At 36.8% G+C, this 21,467-nt stretch overlaps 1 protein-coding gene across 24 annotated transcripts in view; it reads left to right on the forward strand.

Annotated features, from left to right (window-relative positions):
* The window catches only part of Dlg2 (discs large MAGUK scaffold protein 2), a 1,841,012-nt gene that overhangs the window by 1,175,355 nt on the left and 644,190 nt on the right, over window positions 1-21,467 (forward strand). For all 24 annotated transcript variants that reach the window (XM_076937777.1, XM_076937790.1, XM_076937770.1 and 21 more), the window contains one exon: window positions 12,340-12,393. In XM_076937777.1, the coding sequence (XP_076793892.1) occupies window positions 12,340-12,393 (54 nt within the window). The remainder of the gene's footprint in view (window positions 1-12,339; window positions 12,394-21,467) is intronic.

Raw genomic sequence — 21,467 nt, forward strand, 5'->3', positions numbered from 1 at the left:
ATTGCTCTGAACTTTGAAGTAAGTTAGAGAGTTAGGTAACATGACCAAGTTCCATCAATCCCAGAAGCTACTGATGAGAGCAGAGTTGTGGAGTCCATGCATTATGGTATGAAAGCAAACAGTCCAAAACTTCCTATTGAGTAGGAGTGGATAAAGAGGAGATATGAGAGGCACATCTTCAAATATCCGATTAAAAAGAAACTATTCCCTTTTCTGATTTGTTAATAATACCCACTGTAAGTAAAACCAATTGAGGTTCTAGTATGTGTGGCTGCTATTTCAATGAACACATATGTCTCAGAGTACAGAGGAAATAAAACTTTAGCCTGAAAACTATCATTCACTTCTAACTTCTGACAGTTTCTCTCTGTCTCTGTATCTGTCTCTGTCTCTCTCTGTATGTCATCTCTGTATCTGTCTCTCTCTGTATGTCATCTCTGTCCTCTCTCTCTCTCTCTCTCTCTCTCTCTCTCTCTCTCTCTCTCTCTCTCGTGTGTGTGTGTGTGTGTGTGTGTGTGTGTGTGTGTGTGTGTGTGTGTGTAAATGAATGTGAAGGTATGAGGTTGACCTCAGGCATGATTTCTCACGGTACTACCCACTTTGGTTTTGAGTCTGGGTTTCTCACTGGTCTGGTACTCCCTCATTCTGTTAGGATGACTAGATGTGAGTCCTGGAGATTTCCCTGTCTCTACTCTCCCATCTTAGGAACTACAAGTATGTGCCATTGCTCCTGATATTTTATAAGAGCACTGGGCATCAAACTCGGTTCCTTGTGCTTGCACAGCAAGCACTTCACCAATTAAGCTATATTCTTGGCTCCAATATTCCTTCATTTCACTCTGGAACATTGTTGAATACTGTGCCTGTACTACTAGGTGAGTTGAACAAGCAAAAACTCTTGCATTAAATACAGGATAACTGACCATTAGAAAGTCTGTTCAAAACAGTAAAGCCAGAAAAATCATACTCCTGCCCTAGGAAGCTAAGGCAGCTGCAAGACCAGGAACTGGTTGGCATTTCAGATCTAGAGATTTATAGTCTCTTGGCTTGAAGAACAAAGAGTCCATTGCTTATTTAATGACAATGTACAAGGACATCTGCACAATATCTTCTCTGCTACCAACAAATGCCAGCAGCATCTAGCAAACCTCTGTTTTCTAAATACCATTGTTTTTTCCCCTTATATATCCTCAGTGATTTTCTTGATTGAAACAGATTCCAAGCAGGGAATAATCTTGAGGAGAAATGGAGATGGGATAGATTGTTAAGTGTTTAGCATTATCACAATTTTAAGATGAAAAAAAACAAACAAACAAACAATTTTCTACCTTGTTTCTTTTGTCACCCAAACCAAGTGCTGACTTTCAAAGACAAGGCTTGCAGACCCACCATAGGCTTGCACACATCACAACCAGTGACAACTGCACAGCAGTGAACATAAGAACAACTCCTGTCATTCCTCCTATCACTTCCTCTCACACAAAAGATTTATCGTAGGTGTGAAATGTTTTATGACTTTCTCCATGACTTTTATCTATGTTTTAAGCAATACACGATTTAGGATTAAACTGTGATTAGTAGAAGAAAAAGAAAGACAGTGGATTTATTTTCCTGGAATTAGGACTTAGGAAACATGGAGAAAAGTGAGACAAAAATAAAGAACTCAGGGTAAGTCTCTGCTTCCCTTAATATGTTTAGAACACTTCAATTTCTTTAAGAAAGGTGCCTTCACTTCTGATTTTGTTTGTGTCTATTGCCAGTGTTAGGAATAGGACCCAGGACCTGGTGACTACTAGAGAAGTGCTCTCCTACTGAAGTAGATCCCCAGCCTTTCTATATTATATTCTTGAGGCCACAGTTAACCAGTTTACAAGGGAAATAGATAGACTATAAAAACAGAATAAGAGGATGAGGAATCAAAGTTTAAAGAACATTCATTCAACAACACCTCACCCATTTGCCAATTCATTAGACACCTATTTATATCATTCACCCTTATCTCATTTGACTTTTGTCTTTCATTTCAGCTTGTCTTTCTTAAAATCATGTATCAGGATGGTAATAGCAGAGTGAGTCTTGTCCCTCTCAAGAAAAACTGTACATCCAGCACCAGCCCCTCTCTCCACTCCACAGTGCTTCCTACTAGGGTAAAATTTATGATGAATCAAATCATATCCTGATGAGATGCACTCTTAGAGGTCAGCCATTGTACACTTTACTCCAACTAGAGAGACAAATGCAGGTTCACTGAATTACCTTTATATTCCTAGTTATGAAAGCTGTTGGTGTCAAATGTGCTATCTCCAGGATATGGTTCTTGTCATTGTCATACTAGGGACATAATTCCTTACCTTCATCATGATCATTGCCAGGTAGATATGGTATTTGGCTTTTGATAGCCAGGAAGTAAATACTGGAGATATCATATTGACCTTATTATAAATAACTTGAAATACTTTTGTATCAAAAACAGGTAGTTATGGAGTAAAATAGAAGAAAAATATATTCATTGTTAAGATAAATCATAAGATATGAAATGTGTTTAGTTTGAGTTGGATCTTGGGTTAAAACTGCTGGAGTCAGCTTTCTTTGTCCATGATTTTGGGGTCCCCACCTTTCTTCCAAATACCATGTTTCTCCAAAATCTTCAAACTCTTATAAAATGTATGGAAGGATCCTAACTTTGTGCAGTGCGGCCAGCAGCTACCTACCAATAGATTTTGAGTCAAGATGAGCACTCTTTATCTCTACTAGTTATTAGTGTAGTGACTTTGGACACATTGTGTCAGAGGCTACTATCTTATCAGCTCATCTTCAAAAGCCGTATAAATTGAGGACATAATTCTTCAGGTGATAATGAGGATACAAAAACGTGAGCTCAGAATGCCTGTGTATGCTCTGAGAACCACAGACATTCTGCAGAGAGTTCCCCTTGATGGATATACCATAATTTATAATACTACAGAAGGGAGTCCATTAGTGTAGTGCAAGAGCCTTCTACAGAAGGAAGTCATTGTCCTTTCTACAAATAGGGTAGCAATGAAATGTAGTGAAACATTGGGGTTTAACCACACAAAAATTCTTAAATTTTTGAGAAGAAATTATATGTTGGATATATGAACATCTGTGTCATCAAAGCCTTTTAAGCAGAAAAACTAGTGATGGCTAAGCTTGGTAATCAGCTGGACGTAGTGAGAAGAGGGAATATCCTTTAAGGACATGCCTGCATTAGATTAGCCTTTGGTCTGTGGAGCTTTTTGTCTATGGAGCTTTATCTTGATGAACGTTAACTGATACAGGAGGGTTCTAGTCAGGGGATTAATGTGGGGGGAGAATGGGGAAAGGGGATAACATCTGAAATGCAAATAAATAAAATATCGAATTTAAAAAAAAAGAAAAAAGAAAAAGAAAGGTAGCTGAATGTGAGCCTTGGAGAAACAGAAAACAACATTGCTCTGTGGTCTCTTATACAGGTCTTGCTTGAGCTCCTCCCCTGGCTTCCCTCCATGATCCACCCTAACCTATAATAGGAAATAAACATTTCCCCCTCTAGTTGCTTTTGGCCATGGTGGGTTTTTGTTTGTTTGTTTGGTTGGTTGGTTGGTTGGTTGGTTGGTTGGTTGGTTGGCTGGTTTTTTGAGACAGGGTTTCTCTATATAGCCCTGGCTGTCCTGGAACTCACTCTGTAGGCCAGGATGGCCTTGAACTCAGAAATCCTCCTGCCTCTGCCTCCCAAGTGCTGGGATTAAAGGCATGTGACAACACTGCCTGGCTGGCCATAGTGTTTTTGAGAGTGTCCAAAAACAAAATAGAATAGAACTGCTTATCTAGAATATGAGGTCATAGTGCTTTCACACAACTTGTTTTCATAAATATTTATAACCTAGTGTGAACTGAAATCATATAAGTAATGAGAGCTTTATAGGTGTCAGGGGTGGGGTAGTCTTAATATGCTAAGAGGGAGAAGCTCAAACAAAACTTTGAATATTAGATTGTTCTTCTGGAATAAAGAATTTGGTTAAGTTCATAAGAATAGAGACCACAACTGACTTAGAGTATAGAAAAAGGAAGACAGAAAAGCAAAGGTACTATATAGACATGCACAAGTATGTTCTTGTAGGAGTGACTCCTGTCACATGGAAGGAAAGACTATGAGGAAAGGCAATCTGAATAATAGAGTCACAAAGTTTGCATCTCTTAGGAAACTTACAGAATGAATCAGTGATTTCAGTAGGTATGGTTCTCATGGCAAGTGCCACACTGTCCGAACCATATCTGAAATCTGAGTGTGTGGATCCATTTTCTCTGGTATCTTGTCAGAGCATTTCTGTAAATAGAGATGTTCTTTATCACCATGAATTGAGGTTTGAGGTATTATGGCTAATAAAGAGAAGGGACTTAAGGATCAGAAGACTTGGGTTTGAGATCTGGTTTAGGCTCACTCTAGATGTCTAAATTTGACAAGTCCATGGAATCACCATTAGTGTCTGTTTATTTATCTACAGACAAGAAAAAACTGTCATTCTCCCTGGGTTTACATAAGGAATAAACAATAATACACAACAAAATCTTGCCTTTGTTTCCTGGCACAGTGGAAACTTGGTCTATCAATATTTTCAATTCCTTCTTCCTATGCAAATAAATCTTAGGCTAGAACAAAGAAGTAATTTCAGGCAGGAATCTAAATCTTAGGCTAAAACAAAGAAGTAGGCTTCAGACATTAAAATGGCATTGGGCTAGGACAGGGAAGTTGGCTAATATATTTTGGTCATCCTGATAAGTCCTTAGAAACAATGATCACAGGAATGATCACAGGACTTAGTTTATTGCCTTGCTTGTTCTTTGACTATTTGTGTTTCTTGTCTTGTTTGTTCCTTGACTATTTGCATCTATTGTTTTGCTAGTTCATCAACCTAGATATGACCTTAATACTTGCATGTAATTAAAATGGTATAAAAGCAGATTGGAAAAAAAGAAAACAAAGAAAAAATATGTATGAACACTTCATATATGGTATGAGACATGACACTGGTGTTTGAAATAATTATCACCTTGGGTTTAGTATTGATCTAAAGACCAACTTTTCATTAGTCATTTATTCTAGCTTTTGTACTAAATACCAAGAAAATGAGGAGACAATGCAGGGTCTGGATTCTCCAAAGCTAACTGACCAGTCTAATCCAAGTAGCACTAAATCAAATGGAAACATTAAAAAAAAAAAGTTTGATTTGCTGTTTTTTTTTCCTGTGTCTAATCTTCAGACTTCATTCTGCTGTCTGCATGAGGGGGAAAGAGACAACTAATTTAGTTCTTTAGAGTATTATCATTTTAGAGTATTTAGAGTATTATCATTTAGAGTATTATTCATTTTTCTGCAAAGCATTCCATTTTCATGTATGCTACTTTATTTGCAATGCTGAGGATCTAAGCCCAGGTTTCACATATGATAGGGTAAATACTCCATTACTGAGCTATAACCAAAGCATGGATGTCCTGATGTGAGCGGATCAACTGTCTATGGAAAAGCTTAAATCTAAAGGGCTGAAATACTAATTCTGATATTGATGAAGAAATTTGTTGAGTAGAACAGACTTCTATCTTCTCATCCAGTCTCTACAGGGTTAAGAAACTAGTCCTGTATAGTGAATGGCTAAGAGTTACTGTTTTTCGAAAAAGATCAACAAGTTTGACATTGTTCAGTTCCCAGTTGAACTTTAAAGAGGCGACTTCACACCATTTTTAAAAATCCATTAGGATGTTCTATTTTATCATTAAGAAAGTTCATTGCACTCAGGAATATAAAGCTGTACAATCGTGAGTTTTAAGACAGCCTGGTCTATATACCAAGAACTTGTTTCCAAGAAAGAAAGAAAGAAAGAAAGAAAGAAAGAAAGAAAGAAAGAAAGAGAGAGAGAGAGAGAGAGAGAGAGAGAGAGAGAAAGGAAAAGGTTCAAAAGGAGTTGTTTCAAAGTTGAATTTGTTCAAGTGTAAAACATAAATCTGCTATTCAGTGTTCCTATTTTTTGAGCTAGGCTGATGATAAAGGAGTTAAATTGCCACGTATAAAATTTTGGTTTGGTTTGGTTTGGTTTGGTTTGGTTTGGTTTGGTTTGGTTTGGTTTGGTTTGGTTTGGTTTGGTTTGGTTAAGGAGAGTAAGATCCAAGATCTTGTCTTCCTCACCATTAGCCTATAGTGAAGTCCAACTTGTTAAACCCTTATGCATTTGTGTTGCTTTCTTACCTGCTCTTCTTCTGTGTCCTTTGCTATGAGAAGCATGCTCTGGTCACTGCAGATTGAGCATAAATAAGGTGAAAAGAACCCATTGGTGAATTTAGTAGTGCTAGCTACTAGTATAGCTGGGTTAGAGAGCACTGCACTTACCTGGTTGGTATTGTGGAGAAGGGAATGTGAGACAGTATTTTAAAGAGCAAAATCTAAATCCAGTGTCAACATAATGTTCTATTTATAGGGTTTCACATGCATTATTTTTCCACATCACTTTTTAAGAAATAGGTTAACTAGAAAATAGCACTGTCCCATTTTTTTTTTTTAAAGCAGAAGTTTGCAGTAGATTAGGGGACCTAGAAACCTTGTGAGAATTGGGAAATTGAATCTCAGTCAGTACAAAGAGAAACTTCTCTTCAGAGTTTGAAAGAGAAACTCCTAATTTTCCAGGCCAGGAAAGAAAAAAAAAATAGATAAATAAAAAGGAAAAGGGAAAGGAGAAAAAAAAAAAAGAATCATTTCACTCTGCTTACTTCAAATTCAACAGATCAATTAGAAATTGGTTTATGCCCTGGGGAGCAACACTTCTCATGGATTTTAGAACTATGACCTTAAGCAAATGAGTTTCTCAGCTTTGGCTCCAATCATTTCCTCCTCCTGTTCTCCTCCACCTCACCCACACCTCTCCTTTCTGTTTTCTTCCTCCCCCCCCCCATTTCCCTTACTCCACCAAGCCTTAACTTCCTGTCCCCTCAGTTCCCACTCTTGTTCCCTCTCCTCCTTTCCCTTCCCTGTCTTTGCCCTCCCCTCTCCTCCTCTTCCCTTTCCTTCCCCTTCCTTTCTCCTGCCTGCCCTTCCTGACCCCTGACTCTGCCTTTCTCTACTTTTCTGTTTCTTTTCAGTAATGAAATACCATTTATTTTGAATAGAGCAAAAATTAAATGCATCAATTCATGTTAAAGAATCATTATCACTGATTCATAATACTATTGTAGCCTCAGTTCTTATTTTGAGTAATTAAGAAATATGAAGCATGCCACTTTTCCTTCTCTATTACCCTGTTTGTAAAAGTAAAGAGAGAAGATAAACATTCCCGATTTCAGCTTTAAAATTCTCTTGTTTTCCTACCTGTAAATTACAGGTAATTTTTCCTTTCTCATATTATCACAATAAGCTAATTCATATGAAGTAGCTGACACACTAGTGCATGCGTAATAGGTAGCCACCCAGCCCTTTAAATCAGGAAGCTAGATATTACTAAGTGGTGGTATTGGAAGTCTTCAACTAATTTCCATTCTTACCTTGAACCTACTTGTAGTTTTCAAAGTAATTCCTTCATCTGAGAATAGATACCTGAGAGGATCCAGGGATGTATGGACCCAAAACAGCAAACTGACTGAAATAAGGAAAAGGAAACAAAAGTTTTCATTTCAAAGGAAAATAAGAATACAGTTTGGGGAAAAGAGAAATGATTTCTCTTTTACACCATTCTTGTTTTCATATAAGGCCAGTTTAGTAATAGAAGGGGTGAGCAAAAACCTAACACAAAACACAGGGATCTTGGCATATCCAATCCAGTCCTCAATACTGGTCTTATTTCAGACCTGACAAAATGTATGGGTGATAATCCCAAACATGCTACTTTCCTCTCTAGGATCAAACTATAGTTCAACTTAAGTTCACCCTGCATAGAGCCTCTCCGTGGATTGTAAAACTAAAGGTTGGTTAATGGTATCTAGCAAGAGCCAGTGAAAGCCAGATGTTAATTCACTTATAGTTCAGAGGTTTATAGTTTCCAGGGAAATTTTTGACCCCCCATCTCTTTCTCTCCTAGGTCATTGTTAGGGACCATAACCTTTTCAGTACTCACTCAAAAGTCTCATCCTGAAAGACTGAGAAGACAGTCAAGATGCCAAGCCCTAACATCTGCTCATCTCCTCCTGTCATATTTTGTCTCCTTCTTAAATTGATCCATTGGTGACACTTGCTTTCAATTTTCATGATCTGGCAAGGTTGAAACCATTGTACAGTTTCTTACACTGAAACTTTACTGTTATCTCATGGAATCTGGTTGATGGACTAGTTGGCTCTTCTGTTTCCTGTGTTGCTTCTAAAATTTTAGAAATGGGCCTGGATTCAGTCTTTAACCTTATCCACCTTGCACTTCTAGGCATGAGTTCCCCAGTACATGCCTGTGGCATTCAGACACTGTACATCCTACTAAAACCTTATTTGAGGAGACTTCTTTTCTGTGGGTAGTTTAAAACAACATGCTTGCTTTCACCAGAAATATTTCACAGAACTTATAGTTAAGAAACATCCAGAAATAAATGGGCAGCATCAAGGGTGAGCATCACTATGCTAGCAAGATTTTATGTCAACCTGACACAAACTATGGTCAATGGAGATAAATGAGGTCTTCAACTGAGAAAATGCCTTTATACAATGGGCTGTAGGAAAGCACTTAAGGCATTTTCTTAGTTAGTGATTGAGGTGGTATGACCCAGCCCATTGTGGGCGGGGCTATCCCAGGTTAGTGGTCTTGGTTTCCATAAGACAGGCTGAATAAGCCACAAGGAGCAAGCCATTAAGCAGAATTCATCCATGGCCTCCTCATCAGCTCTTGCTTCCAGGTTCCTGTCCTGTTGATGTTCCTGTCCTGACTTCTTGTAATGATGAGCAAGGATATGGAAGTGTAAGCAACATAAACCCTTTCCTCCCCAAGTTTCCTTGATCATGATGTTTTAGCACAGCAATAAAACCACTAAGGTAATCGTGAACTTTTCAATGTGCCTTCAATGTGGTCGCTTCCTTATTAATGTGATTCTCTTAATGGTGGGTTCAGAAGATTATGCTTTGTTAACAAAAGCAAAGTAGCCACTATAATCTCAGAATACTTGGGTAGGTTGTGAAACACGGAGGCAGAAAGGAAGCTGGGAAGAATGAATAACATCATCTCATAATTCACAAGTACTTCTCTCTCCATCTGCTTCTTGCTTTTCTGTGATTAACTTCATTTGGTTTCCTCCAATGGAAGAGAATGGGATGTAAAGGAAAACCACTTGCCCTTTACTGTTTGTGTCACCCAGGAAAGGTTGCATTTCCTAATCCTTTAAAGATTCAAATGCCTGCCTGGCTTTACATAAACATAAAGCCTTAAAGCCTCTGGTGAAAAGGAAATTAATTTTCCCTCTCCAGATTTGCTCTGAGTCTCTTTCAAGTGAATGGAAATAAACATATGGGAAAGGGAGGCTGGAGTTTGAGTCACCAGTTTGATTGATGGGTTCAATTAACTATATCTACTATGAAACCAGGGTGTATATATGGTGCAGTATGGAAAAGAAACTTAGAGAGAACCACCAAAGCAATAAGAGAACCTATTTCTAAAACTCAGAAACCCAACCAGATCCATCTAGGCTTGACTTCTGACCCTTGCAAAAATCAACAGGAAAACAGAAGCCAGAATGAACAAATTATATATGAGTAACTCAGACATATACATGGGGATATATAAGTACTTTGCAGATGTTTGGTCAAGTTTATAAGGATATAAAATGCTTTCATTGAACCCTAATCTGTACTTTATAGTTAGATTTAGTCAGTAATTCCTAAGAAGGGCTGAGGATCTAGCCTAAAGGTAGAGAAAATAACTATGGGCAAAGCCATGGTTTTGATACTCAGCATTACACAATAATAACCATTATAAAATTCTTCTTTTCTTCTGTATATACAATTCAAATGGAGAATTCTAGAGAAGTATATAATCTCTGCTAATTTTAAAATATAGAATCTTGTTGCAATGACAAAATTTACATATGGAAAAAGGAAAATAGCACAAACAGAAAGTTATAGATAGCATTGCATAGGAAATGGGCTCATAAATTTATTCATGTAACATAAAATATAACCTATAAGAAAAAAAAAAGTTTAAGACCAATTCAATTTAAATTTAGTGAAAAATGCTATGCTTGATAATGAAGACCAACTGTAATATAAAGGCATTTTTTAATTGATTTAAAGATAAGATATATAGGCTTCTTCAGGGACAAAAACCGAAAGGATAGAGTCATTAAATGAGAACTACAATATAAAATAGACATATGAATGGACAAACAAACAGATGCATAGATTAAAGTTAGATAGAGGGTAAATAATAGATAATAAAGAGATAAATAAATATAGATAGATAGATAGATAGATAGATAGATAGATAGATAGATAGATAGGCTGATAGATCCAAGATACTAGGATTGTGTAGCTGCTTAGTATAAAAACTATGAATTTTGATACCCCTAAAAAACAATATTTAGATTTCAGTTTTCATCATTTTTCCTGAACTTCAATTTTCTCATCTTTACATGGCTATAGTGATAGTGTCTTATCAGTATAGCTTTCTGGTGATTAAATGAGAATGTATTGTCTATATCATATACACTAATTATATATACATATATATATTATATAATTATATATAAAATACATATGTATATATATATGTATATATATGTGTGTGTGTGTGTGTCTTTGTGTCTGTTTGTATGGGTAACAAACAGTGACATTATTATTACTAGCATAGCACTGAGATCTCTGAAGTCTAAATAGATCACCAAACATTATATATGTGTGAATGTTTATATTGATAGTAGTCTATCATTAGGAACATTTAGAAATACTTAACATTAATCCTAAAATGTAGTTTCTAAGGTACATTCAAATGCATATTCTCCCTTGATATTTAACATTTTTAAACATGATCACTGTTATTCCCACTCCCTAGAGGTAAATGAGTCAGGGGGTCTTATTACAGGGTTATAACACCAAGAAGCTTTCTAGTCCTCAAAGTATTTTGTTGATAAGTTGCTGTACCAACTTTGAGCCCATGTCTTCTGACTCAAAAGCTGTTCCACATTCCAAAATTCTCTTTATAGAAAATATTTTTAGGTTTGGGTATGTGTGATCTACCTTTCTACAAATTCTCTATCACCTACAGGGTACTTATGATAACTAATAACATACTAAGAGTATCAGGTTGACCTGCTATATAAATATGGACATTAAGTTATGTTCATTATTTCTGGTCTTTTGAGTTAAGAAACAAAGTTTTGCCACCTAAAACCTATTGGAATACTGTGAGTCTTTTGATTAGGATTCTATTCACACAGACTGACTTTACAGAGCTGTTAACTCTGTTAACTCCAGAGGGCAAGGCTAATGAAATGTCCCAAATGTTGAGCACTTGCCAAGACACTGCACCACATAGGACAGCTCTCAATTAATCATGATGAGAGTCTTTCCCCTATCTAAATGAAATCTGCAATTTGGGATAGAAATTAAAGATTCTTTGGGGAATGAAGGAAAGGTTGATGTGAAAGTTCTAGAAACTTGAAAATAAAATTAGATCTACTCAATATTCATGAAGTCAGATTGATGATGCAAATAGATTGCCATCTCTTATTTTCTAATGCCTATGCTTCATCATGTCTGTTTCAGTCTTCCATGGGTTCCTATTCAACTTTGAAGGGAATTATTGGAAACTAGACAAATCATTTTTAGAAATGGAAGCTTACCATATCAAATATGATTTTCTGTCATCTCTGATTTTTAAATTTTGTCTAATGTTCATGATCATATATACATAACTGTAAAAGGATGATGTAACATATATACTAGATACATTTATTTCATCAGGTAAACATACTGTTATATACTGACTTAAATATTAGCTAAGATTTTATTGTACTTACTTAAGAAAAAATCAAATTTCTTCAGCAAACTCATTTTATAAAGAGTGGCACACATTTAAACTCTGATTTGATTTAATATAAATCTCTACCACTTAGCACAAACCCTAGGTTTGTTTAAATTTTAAGATAAAATTGATATGATTTCTATGAATGTTTAATTTACTTTAAGCATTGGGAAGAAGTACTTGAAGTGAAGGGAAGTGTGAAAACACAACCTTCTTATTACGGTAGCCAACACCCACTCAGTGCAGGTACCAGACCTTGGAAAATGCTTGTGGTGATCTTTGTTAAATAAGGTAACAGAATTGGTCTCTGAAGAGATTATTGGTTACTTATCTTTTTGTTTGTTTCTTTCTTTCTTTTCTTTAGGCTAGCCCTGCTCCTATAATTGTCAACACAGACACTTTGGACACTATTCCTTATGTAAGTAACCTTTTTATTAAGACTTCATTTTAAAAGTCTGGTGATACACAATTAACCAAATTTAACAGTTACTGTGCAATTAGTTCTCTTCAGTTAGGATAATCTGATAAAATGATATGCATAATTGGTTTTGGGAATTTTCTTTTGTTGTTTCCTGAACCTTGGCTTAGTCATGGACTCTTTTGTTTGTATATTGTATAGTGGCCAGTCACAAGAGGAAAAAGCATAGGCAAGTGTATTAAAATATTGTTTGCATGCTAGGTGTTTTCCTGAAAGGAGTGCTAGTGGTAGACATGGCAAATATTGTTTTTCTGACTAAGTGAAGATTTAGATAAATGTCTGTTGCACAGCCTGGAACCTAGTTGATAAATAAATGTCTGATAGACTCTTTGGGGCTCCTAATAAGAACTGGAGGGAAAATTTTACAGATAAATTTTCCATGTGATAAAAATATGCAAATTTGTGAATGTGTGGACTATGAAATACTAAGAGCACCACGGAGCATGAAATTACATGATGGGGTACACTACCAGCCTGGAACACTGAACATAATCATTATGGTGGTCAAAAATTTGAGGCTAGACTCTAGTTCTAGAGACTGACAATATGTTAAGTTGTGGGAGAATGCCTGCCATTATGGATGTCTGTGAGTGTTTTGAGATGCTTGATAGTGACCAGCGACCATACAACAACCACATATCCCTTCAGAGAGATGGTGTGGAGCAGGTAAGAAAGGTCAGTGGGATCCATGACAAGAGATTCCTAACCTTTATGTGAGTAAAGCATGTGAAGTCCTTATATTTGCCACATGGCAGGTATTTGCTCTCACCAGATGTTCTCAGAGGCACCAAGCAAATCCCAGACAGAGACAAAACAGAGAACTTTGAAAAATACAAATCATATAGCTTTAAAGGGGACAGCAGCTACTTGAGGCCATTTTGATAAATCATGTAATGTTTCAAGATCAAAAACATACATCTTTATGTAAACATTTACAATTCCTACAGATAACGAATAATACTTTGCAAAATTCAAACAACAAATTCCAAATAAAGCATGTCTCATCCATGAGCTGCCATTTTAGAAATACATACTTCACAGAACTGGAGGTCCCATTCAGGTTCTGCAAGCCAGTACTGAGACACAGGGAGCAACATTCCAGAGCTAGAATACAGTGCTAGGACTTGATTACAGAACAACTGACTAAACCAGAACACAGGGTCAGGACAGAAATAAAAACAGTCTTGGTTTCATGCTGCATCACCTGAAGTTTTGAACTAGCATCTCATAAATCTTAAAGACTAGAGGGGGAACATGCTTAAACTCTCTAACATGAATCAAGTAAGCTATGCAATGTTAATGGCTCTGTAGAATTAAACAAGTAATATATTAAAGTCCCTTGATGTCTGCTACATTTCAATCATTCATCCTACCTTCTTTTCTGAATGATTAACATTGTTTTAAGTATTTAACAAATGGGTATAATTTATTAATCCTAACAACTTTGTGAAGAATAATCTATTAATTTTATATTTTATAAATTGAAACAAATTGTGTGAGGTTTAATGCATGTTTTAAGCTTCAGTAAAGTTTCTTTTACAGGAGACATGCCCAGAGGGCCAGGAGAGTGAATCTAAATATGCAGCAATACTGGGTGGGGGACAGAGGGAACATCTAGAAAATCTCAGAGACCTGGGATGGCAGAGGCTACCAGGTCTCAAGAATGATGACATTAGCCAAAATGCCCAACAGTGGGGAGATGGAAACTGAAGAGACCACCTCCAGTAGACAGACATGGCCTCCAGTTGAGGTAGGGGACCACCTACCCATCTTCAAAATTTTTGATCCAAAGTTATTCTAAAGGAAATGCAGGGACAAAAATGGAGCAGAGACTGAAAGAAAGGCCACCCAGTGACTGACCCAACTTGAGATCTACTCCATGTGTGCACACCCTGACACTATTACTGATGCTATATTATGCTTGCAGACAGGAGCCTAGCATGGGTATCCTCTGAGAGGCTCTAACAGCAGCTGATTGAGCTAGATGCAGGTGTTCACATCCACACATTGGAAGGGACACCTACGGAAGAGTTAGGAGAAGGATTGAAGAAACTGAAGGGGAAGGCAACCCCATAGGAAGACCAACAGTGTCAACAAACCTGAACCCCTAGGAGCTCTCAGAGACTAGACCACTGACCAATGAGCATGCACAGGCCAGTCTATCCCCTCATGCACATGGTTAGAAGAGAACTGCCTTGTCTAAGCTCCCAGGAAGAGCTTAATCCTATAGAAACTGGATGTCCCAGGGAAGAGGGATGCTTGAAGTGAGATGCGGGTAGGTGGTGAGTTGGGGAGCACCCTTTCAGAGGCATGACAGGGCAGGGGGAATGGGATGATTAACCACAGGAGGGACCAGGAAGGGAGGCAACTTATGGAATGTGGGCTGGAGGGCTCATGGGGGGGGTGACCTGGAAGGGGGACAACATTTGAAATGTAAATACATAAAATAATTTAAAAACCAAAACAAAACCAATAGGGAACTATAGCTCCTTCCCCTTTGGGGGATACTGAAAAATTGAGTCTTAAGGAGGTAAGTAACTCATTGAAGTATTTTGTGCAGTAAGTAGAGCAAGAAATAACCCTAAGTATCCTGACTATTGCCTAAAGGTTTTCCAGTCCCTTTCTTGATGCCCTTTGTGTCTCTCTGCCACCTCCCTCCTAGTCAGCCTCTCTACTTAAGAACAAAGCTTGCTTACATACCCTATTGCTGCTTGGAGTTTTGCTAGCAAGAGCTTGCTACTGAAGCCCTACTTTTCTCAGGATTGGGACCCAAGGAATTCAGTATTCTAAACAAATCTGTTTGGCATAAGACAGTTGACAAAGCAGAAAAATAATATGTTCCAGTTGCCTTTCTGTTGCTGAGATAAGACACTTACCAAAGGCAGGACGAGATGAGAGGATGAGAGAGTTTATTGGGCTTATACTTTCAGGTTACAGTCCACCATTGAAAGAATTCTGGGAAGGAATGAAGTCAAGTCAGGAACTTGAGTTAGAAACCACAGAAGAATGCTGTTGGTTGGTTGGCTCTTTGATTGGCTCCTTGGATCATGCTAAGATAGCTTTCTTATACAGTTCAGGTCTACTTGCCTAGGGTTGTCACTGCTTACTGTGAGCTGGGGCCTTCCACATCAGTCAAGACAATCCCTCACAGACCTGCCTACACACCAGTCTGATCTGGGCATTCCTTCAATTGAGACTCCCTCACATGACTCTAAGCTGTTTCAAGTTGACAATTAACATTAACACAGACACTGCTTTGTAGAGGTAGACATGGATCACAGAGGCTTGGTCTGACAAATAGAACTACTTCTTGTAGTGAATCAATAGTATTTCCAAGATTTTTATTGAAGTTCTCCTGGTTTCACTGTGAGGTGCTGGCATGTAAAAAAGGCTTATCAATAGGATCTAAATAAAGATCTTATACAGACCTGCTCAACCGATGTCCCAATTGATTATCTAGTAAAAGCAGCCACATATAACCAATTAGCTGAGTTGCTCTTATGCTCTTAAATGTCAACTTATTTGGGTACCTCAACTTATTGGGTACCTATTTTTAAATATGCCTAAATCTTTCTTTTTCTGATTAATCATATTTTTTTCACTAAGTAAAAACCTCCTTTTGATTCTTTTAAGTGTCAGGTCTATAGAAGGGGACGCCAAACAGCTCAGAATGATGAAAACATACCAATTTCCATGGTGGTGTGTTTCTAAGCAACCCACTTAATCTTTCTGGAGCTGTATGAATCCATAAGACATAAATTATAATAGTGACCTCAGAGAATGTTAAGAAAATTAAATCAGGTTTTATATATGAAAATGAAATCATGGTTGTTTAACTTCTCATTAGTAAAAATGTGTGTGATTTTTTAAAAAAAAAAAATACTGATTTATACAGCAACACTTGGCTAAACTCTGAGAGAAACTGATAAATATGAATATCTTCTTCCAGATAAAGTAACTATCTGAATGAGATGTTTATTGAAAATTGCAGTTTTAGTGTGCAGCCATTACTGTAGTTATCTTTGGCTGTTGATATAGGCTCTATGCACCCACCTTCCCTAATGCACTTGGTAGGTAACCTTGAAGAATGCACTGTTCCTTTTGGAGTCTATTTTCTATTTTCTCATTCCCCAGTGCTCTATACTTTGTTTGCCTCTTTCTTTCCCATGTTCTACTTGTTCACATAATTTCAGCTCTATTTAATGAAAAAATGACTTCAGAGTTCCCTGAGGTATTTTAGTCATGTTGCATAAGAACATTTCCTTCTTTAAAAATATTACCTGAATGACAAGCTTCAGCTTGTATTTTGAAGTTCTCTTCGAAAATAATTTCCTTATATATAAATGTACTAATTTTGCTGATAAATAAATTACATTTTGATATATAAATGGTTCTAATGACAATGGCTTCTTGGCATATATGCAAAGGTACAAAAGTGAAGATACAAAAGATATTTAGAAACATGATTTTTGAAAAAGGTATGGAACATTAAAGTCCTATTATCAACAAAATTTTTATATCTGTATTCCCTAAAAGCCTAACTACATATACTGTCATATATTTCAAGGTCAGGTATGACTTTGCATGTGCACAACCCAGCCTTATGTGTGTGTAGGTCTTTCTATAAACATTAAAATCTCTTAAAGAGACTCAGTGGGACAGAGGGGAGAGAGATATCTTATGTCAAAACTCTATTTACTGCATTTTACTCAATTTCAATTTTCTTATGCCTTTTAATGCTAACACCCAAAAGTATTCTGTTCTTAGAAGTCCAGAGTGTATGGAAGCTCTCTGTGTCCTTCATGCTGGACTCTTCCCTGATGACTTGTTTATCCCTCCAGGATGCACGTCAGTGTTCAATGTTGAGCCTCTTCTGTTTTCTAAAAATAAAATTAATTGAAGAGATTCTAGAATGTCTTGTGTTCCTCCAAACTTCTCTTGTGTCCAAGTGATAGGTGGGTAGTTTTCTAGAAATGTGCTCTGGGAAATAGAAGCCTTGTTTCTATCAATCTCAGCCAGTAGCTTAGAGATCAATTACTGCAACTGTACCATATTTCATGTAAATTTAGCATAGTCATTGGACACTAAAGCATCACTTACCACTTACTGTGATCCCTTGTCACAAGAGTTTTTGGTGTGTAGCAGCCATAAGATCAGTGGCATACAACAGTGAGAATTTCTTTCTCCTGCACATAATCTGATCCTTACTTCATCTGTGAAGCAGGAGGTGGGCTGTATCAGGAGATGGAATTGTGACTTCCCTTGCTATACCATTCAAAAGTATTGGTGAACACACTAGAGTCAACACAAGTCAAGCTTAGTAGGGCCTTTATTCATGTTGAACACACTTACAACCTATGGTCCAGAACAAATTATATCATTGCATTCAAGGGAAAGGAATGAGTAAATATGTAATAGATCATAAACCATAACATAATATATTATGGCCTTGAAGAATAGAAACGTAGCTTACATAAAGAGAAATGGTGATGGAGAGAAGGCCATTGGGGTGACGTTTGTTCTTTGGGAAAGCCTTCCAATAATGTAGAAGAGGGAAGCAGTAGAAAAGAATTAAAAAAATGTAAAAAGAATTAGATTACAAAGAATATGAGAAGGCCCATAGAAGTCATCACCTCCTGAACTTGGCTCAAGAAGGTCATATATATAAAATCATTGGGAAAGAAATTGGACAGTAAAAACTTGCCAGACATGTCATTGGATGCAAAGAGAGCCATAGTTCTGGGGCCAAGACCAAGATGGTGATGGGAAAAGTAAACTAAAGTGGACAATATGAGTGAAGGAAGAGAAGTGGATGAGAGGAAAAGTAAACATACCTTGGATTCTGAAGCAGATGAACATTCGTATTGGTCCTAATGTAGAGTTCATTACAATAACTTCATAAGGCAATAAGGCAATAAGGTTCATTTGGGGAGCTAGGGAGGGGGTTTGAGACTGGGAGGTGTCTGTTATCAAGGTATAAATGACACAAGTGCCTGGTACCAGGAGCAAGAAGGTGATGGAAAAGCTCTCTTAGGAACAAGAGGTATTATAGAAGTAAGGGATAGCAACGCCCTTAGTTGTGAGAATGGACACTTGTGCAATGATTTCTTTACATCACTGTGTACAATACCAGAGTCTTGTGGTTTAGGCTTCTGTTTAAATCTAAGCAGACAGCTTTACAGACAACATTTACTTCTTTGAACCATCTTAAGAATTATTACTAATGGTAAAACATTTTTGGAAGGGTTTTATGAGGTTTATACATTTTTCCCCAGCAAACAGGTTTTCTTATTTCTTACTTCCTGTGAGCACTACTAAAACTTACATTGTGGATGGTTTTATCTGAAATATTGCTCAGAGATGAAAAATACCTGTCAGAAAGCAGCTTAATTTTGGCTAAACTGTGCCTGTGAGGCAAGAAAAATTCATCAGTCGAAGCAAGGCCATCAATACCTGCTCCAATATCAAACCTAGCCAATTTAAGTGCATTTCTCAATTGTCAAAATCGGTAGATTCCCTTACTCTTTAACTTGTCATCATACTCTAGAAGGCAAGAGGTGGATCAAATGGTACTATGCACATGAAGTACCTGGAGACTGGGAAGATGGAGGCTATGTACAGGAGCCTTAAAGCACAGCTTGGAAGTTAGAATTTCTGACAGACTCTCACGTAATGCTGATGTTGTTCAACTTGCATGCTTTTAGCACTGACTATAGTGACATAGACAGGTTTTCTATTCTTGCACACCTGGGTTCTGAGCCACCAGTTAAATATATGTGTTTGGCTTATTGTATGTCTAAGCCTCAGTGTCAGTTTGAATAAAGGTAGTTTAACATTGACCTTGTAGAGGGTTTCATGAGTAGTCTGCTAATGTGTAGGTGTTTAATTAACATTGATCACAGCCAGGAAGTAGGGTGAGGCTATGCCTTTGATTAAATAAAATATTCCTACAACTTAACCTTGAGCTGTTGTGACAAGAATACAGAAGGCATATCTACTTCTGGTAAGACTAATAGTTATGCTGTCCAGCTGCACACCCACATCTAGTTGTGCATGCAGGGTTTGGGTGGTTTATGAACGGGCAGCAGCAGGACCATTACCTGGGAGCTTATAATAAAAGGACTCAAAGGTCTCAGACAAGACTACTTAAATTGAAAACTATTTGACAAAAGCATAGAACGTTTACATATTAAACCTTAATATGTGTTATTAGGAAGACAGAAATCCCTTACTTGGTTTGGACCCCTCATCTTTTTCCTTTCAGAACCCACTTTTCCCTGACTTTTTCAGGTCTTCCCATTTTTCACCCTTACATTCATGGGCATTTTTTGTTTCTTTTTTTTTCATTAATTTATTTATTTATAATTAATTTTATTAATTAATAAAAATTTATGAATTTTATTAATTAATTTATAAATAAATTTATTTATTTATTTATTTTATATATTATATAAAATATATAAATTTATTTATTTATTTTATATATTATATAAAATATATAAATTTATATAATTTATATATTTTATTAATTTATTTATTTATGGATTGCACTACACCTCCTCCCAGTCTCTCCCTCACACAGTGCCTCCCTCACACCCCTCCCATTTTCCTCTGAGAGGTCAAGGTCCCCCCTAAGTATCACCCCACCCTGGCACATCATGTCACTGCAGGACCAGGCACATCCTCTTCCACTGAGTCATGCATGTTTTTATAGGAAAAAAAAAATAATCAAGTCAATTCAACACTTTGGATATACTTAATGAGCATCTGCTATGTGCTACTAGTTTCTAGGTGCAAGTTTTTCAAAAAAAGCTACAAGTCTGTTAGTTATTAAGATAATATACTATTGTAAATTTAACTCTTCAATTACATGAGTCACATTATCAGTGCTAAAGGACCAGTATGGGTAATGTACACCATATTAAATAATGAAGTTAAAATGAGGATTACTGGGGTAGGAGATAAATATGAGGTATACTACCTAGTTTTATGTCAACTTAACACACACTAATACCATTTTAGAAAAAGGAACCTCAATTGGGAAAATTCCCCTTCTAGATTAGTCTGTGAGCAATGCTATGGTGCATTTTCTTGACTTTTGATTAATGTGGCAGGGCCCAGCTCACTGTGGGCATTGCTACCCCTGGGCTGGTCATCCTGAGTGCTATAAAAAAAAATTAGACTGAGCAAAATCATTAATAGCCAGCAACAGGCATCACTTCTTCTTGGCCTCTGCATCAATATCTGCCTCTGGGTTTTGACCCTGCTAAAGGTCTTTGAGACCCTGCTAAAATAAACCTTTCCTCCCCAGGTTACTTTTAGTCATGGTGTCTAATCACAGTAATTGAAACCTTAATTAAGACATGAGGGAAGATACAAGAGGGAAAGAAGGGAGGACATACTCATATTTTGATGTATACATTTCTGACATTCTCAAGAATAAAGAAACAAAAGATAAAAAACCTAATGATAAAAATAATGTAACTATTACATGTTTATTATTCCAGAAAGTTCTACAAACAGAACTGCCCAGATAATAAGTAACTAATAAGTAAATTAGATAGTAGGATTACTTTTCAAAAGTCAAGAGACCAAGGCTAGAAAAATGGCTCAATATGCAAGGACATTTATTGCTCTTCCAAAAGGGCTGATTTTTAGCTCACAGATACTGTGCTTTTTGGAGCTGCTCACAGTCTCAGATAATTCCAGGTTCTTGTCCTCATACACACACACAAACACACACCACACACACTTGCATAGAGCAGACACACATGAATACACTACACATAGACAAATAATAATACAATCTTATGTAATAGCTATTTGTAAATATGTTACCTAATTCATTATCAATTTGTCCTTCCAACTATTGTGAGTTGTTTTATTTCCTTTACTTTGGAATTATTTTCAAATCTATAGAGCCGATACTCTTTCAGCCTCACATAATATCCTCATGTACAGAAAGAACATGGTCTCTGTTCTCATCACCTTGATCTTAAAAGCTACCATATGTG

Source organism: Arvicanthis niloticus, chromosome 1 (genome assembly GCF_011762505.2).
Source record: "Arvicanthis niloticus isolate mArvNil1 chromosome 1, mArvNil1.pat.X, whole genome shotgun sequence".
NCBI classification, from domain to species: domain Eukaryota; kingdom Metazoa; phylum Chordata; class Mammalia; order Rodentia; family Muridae; genus Arvicanthis; species Arvicanthis niloticus.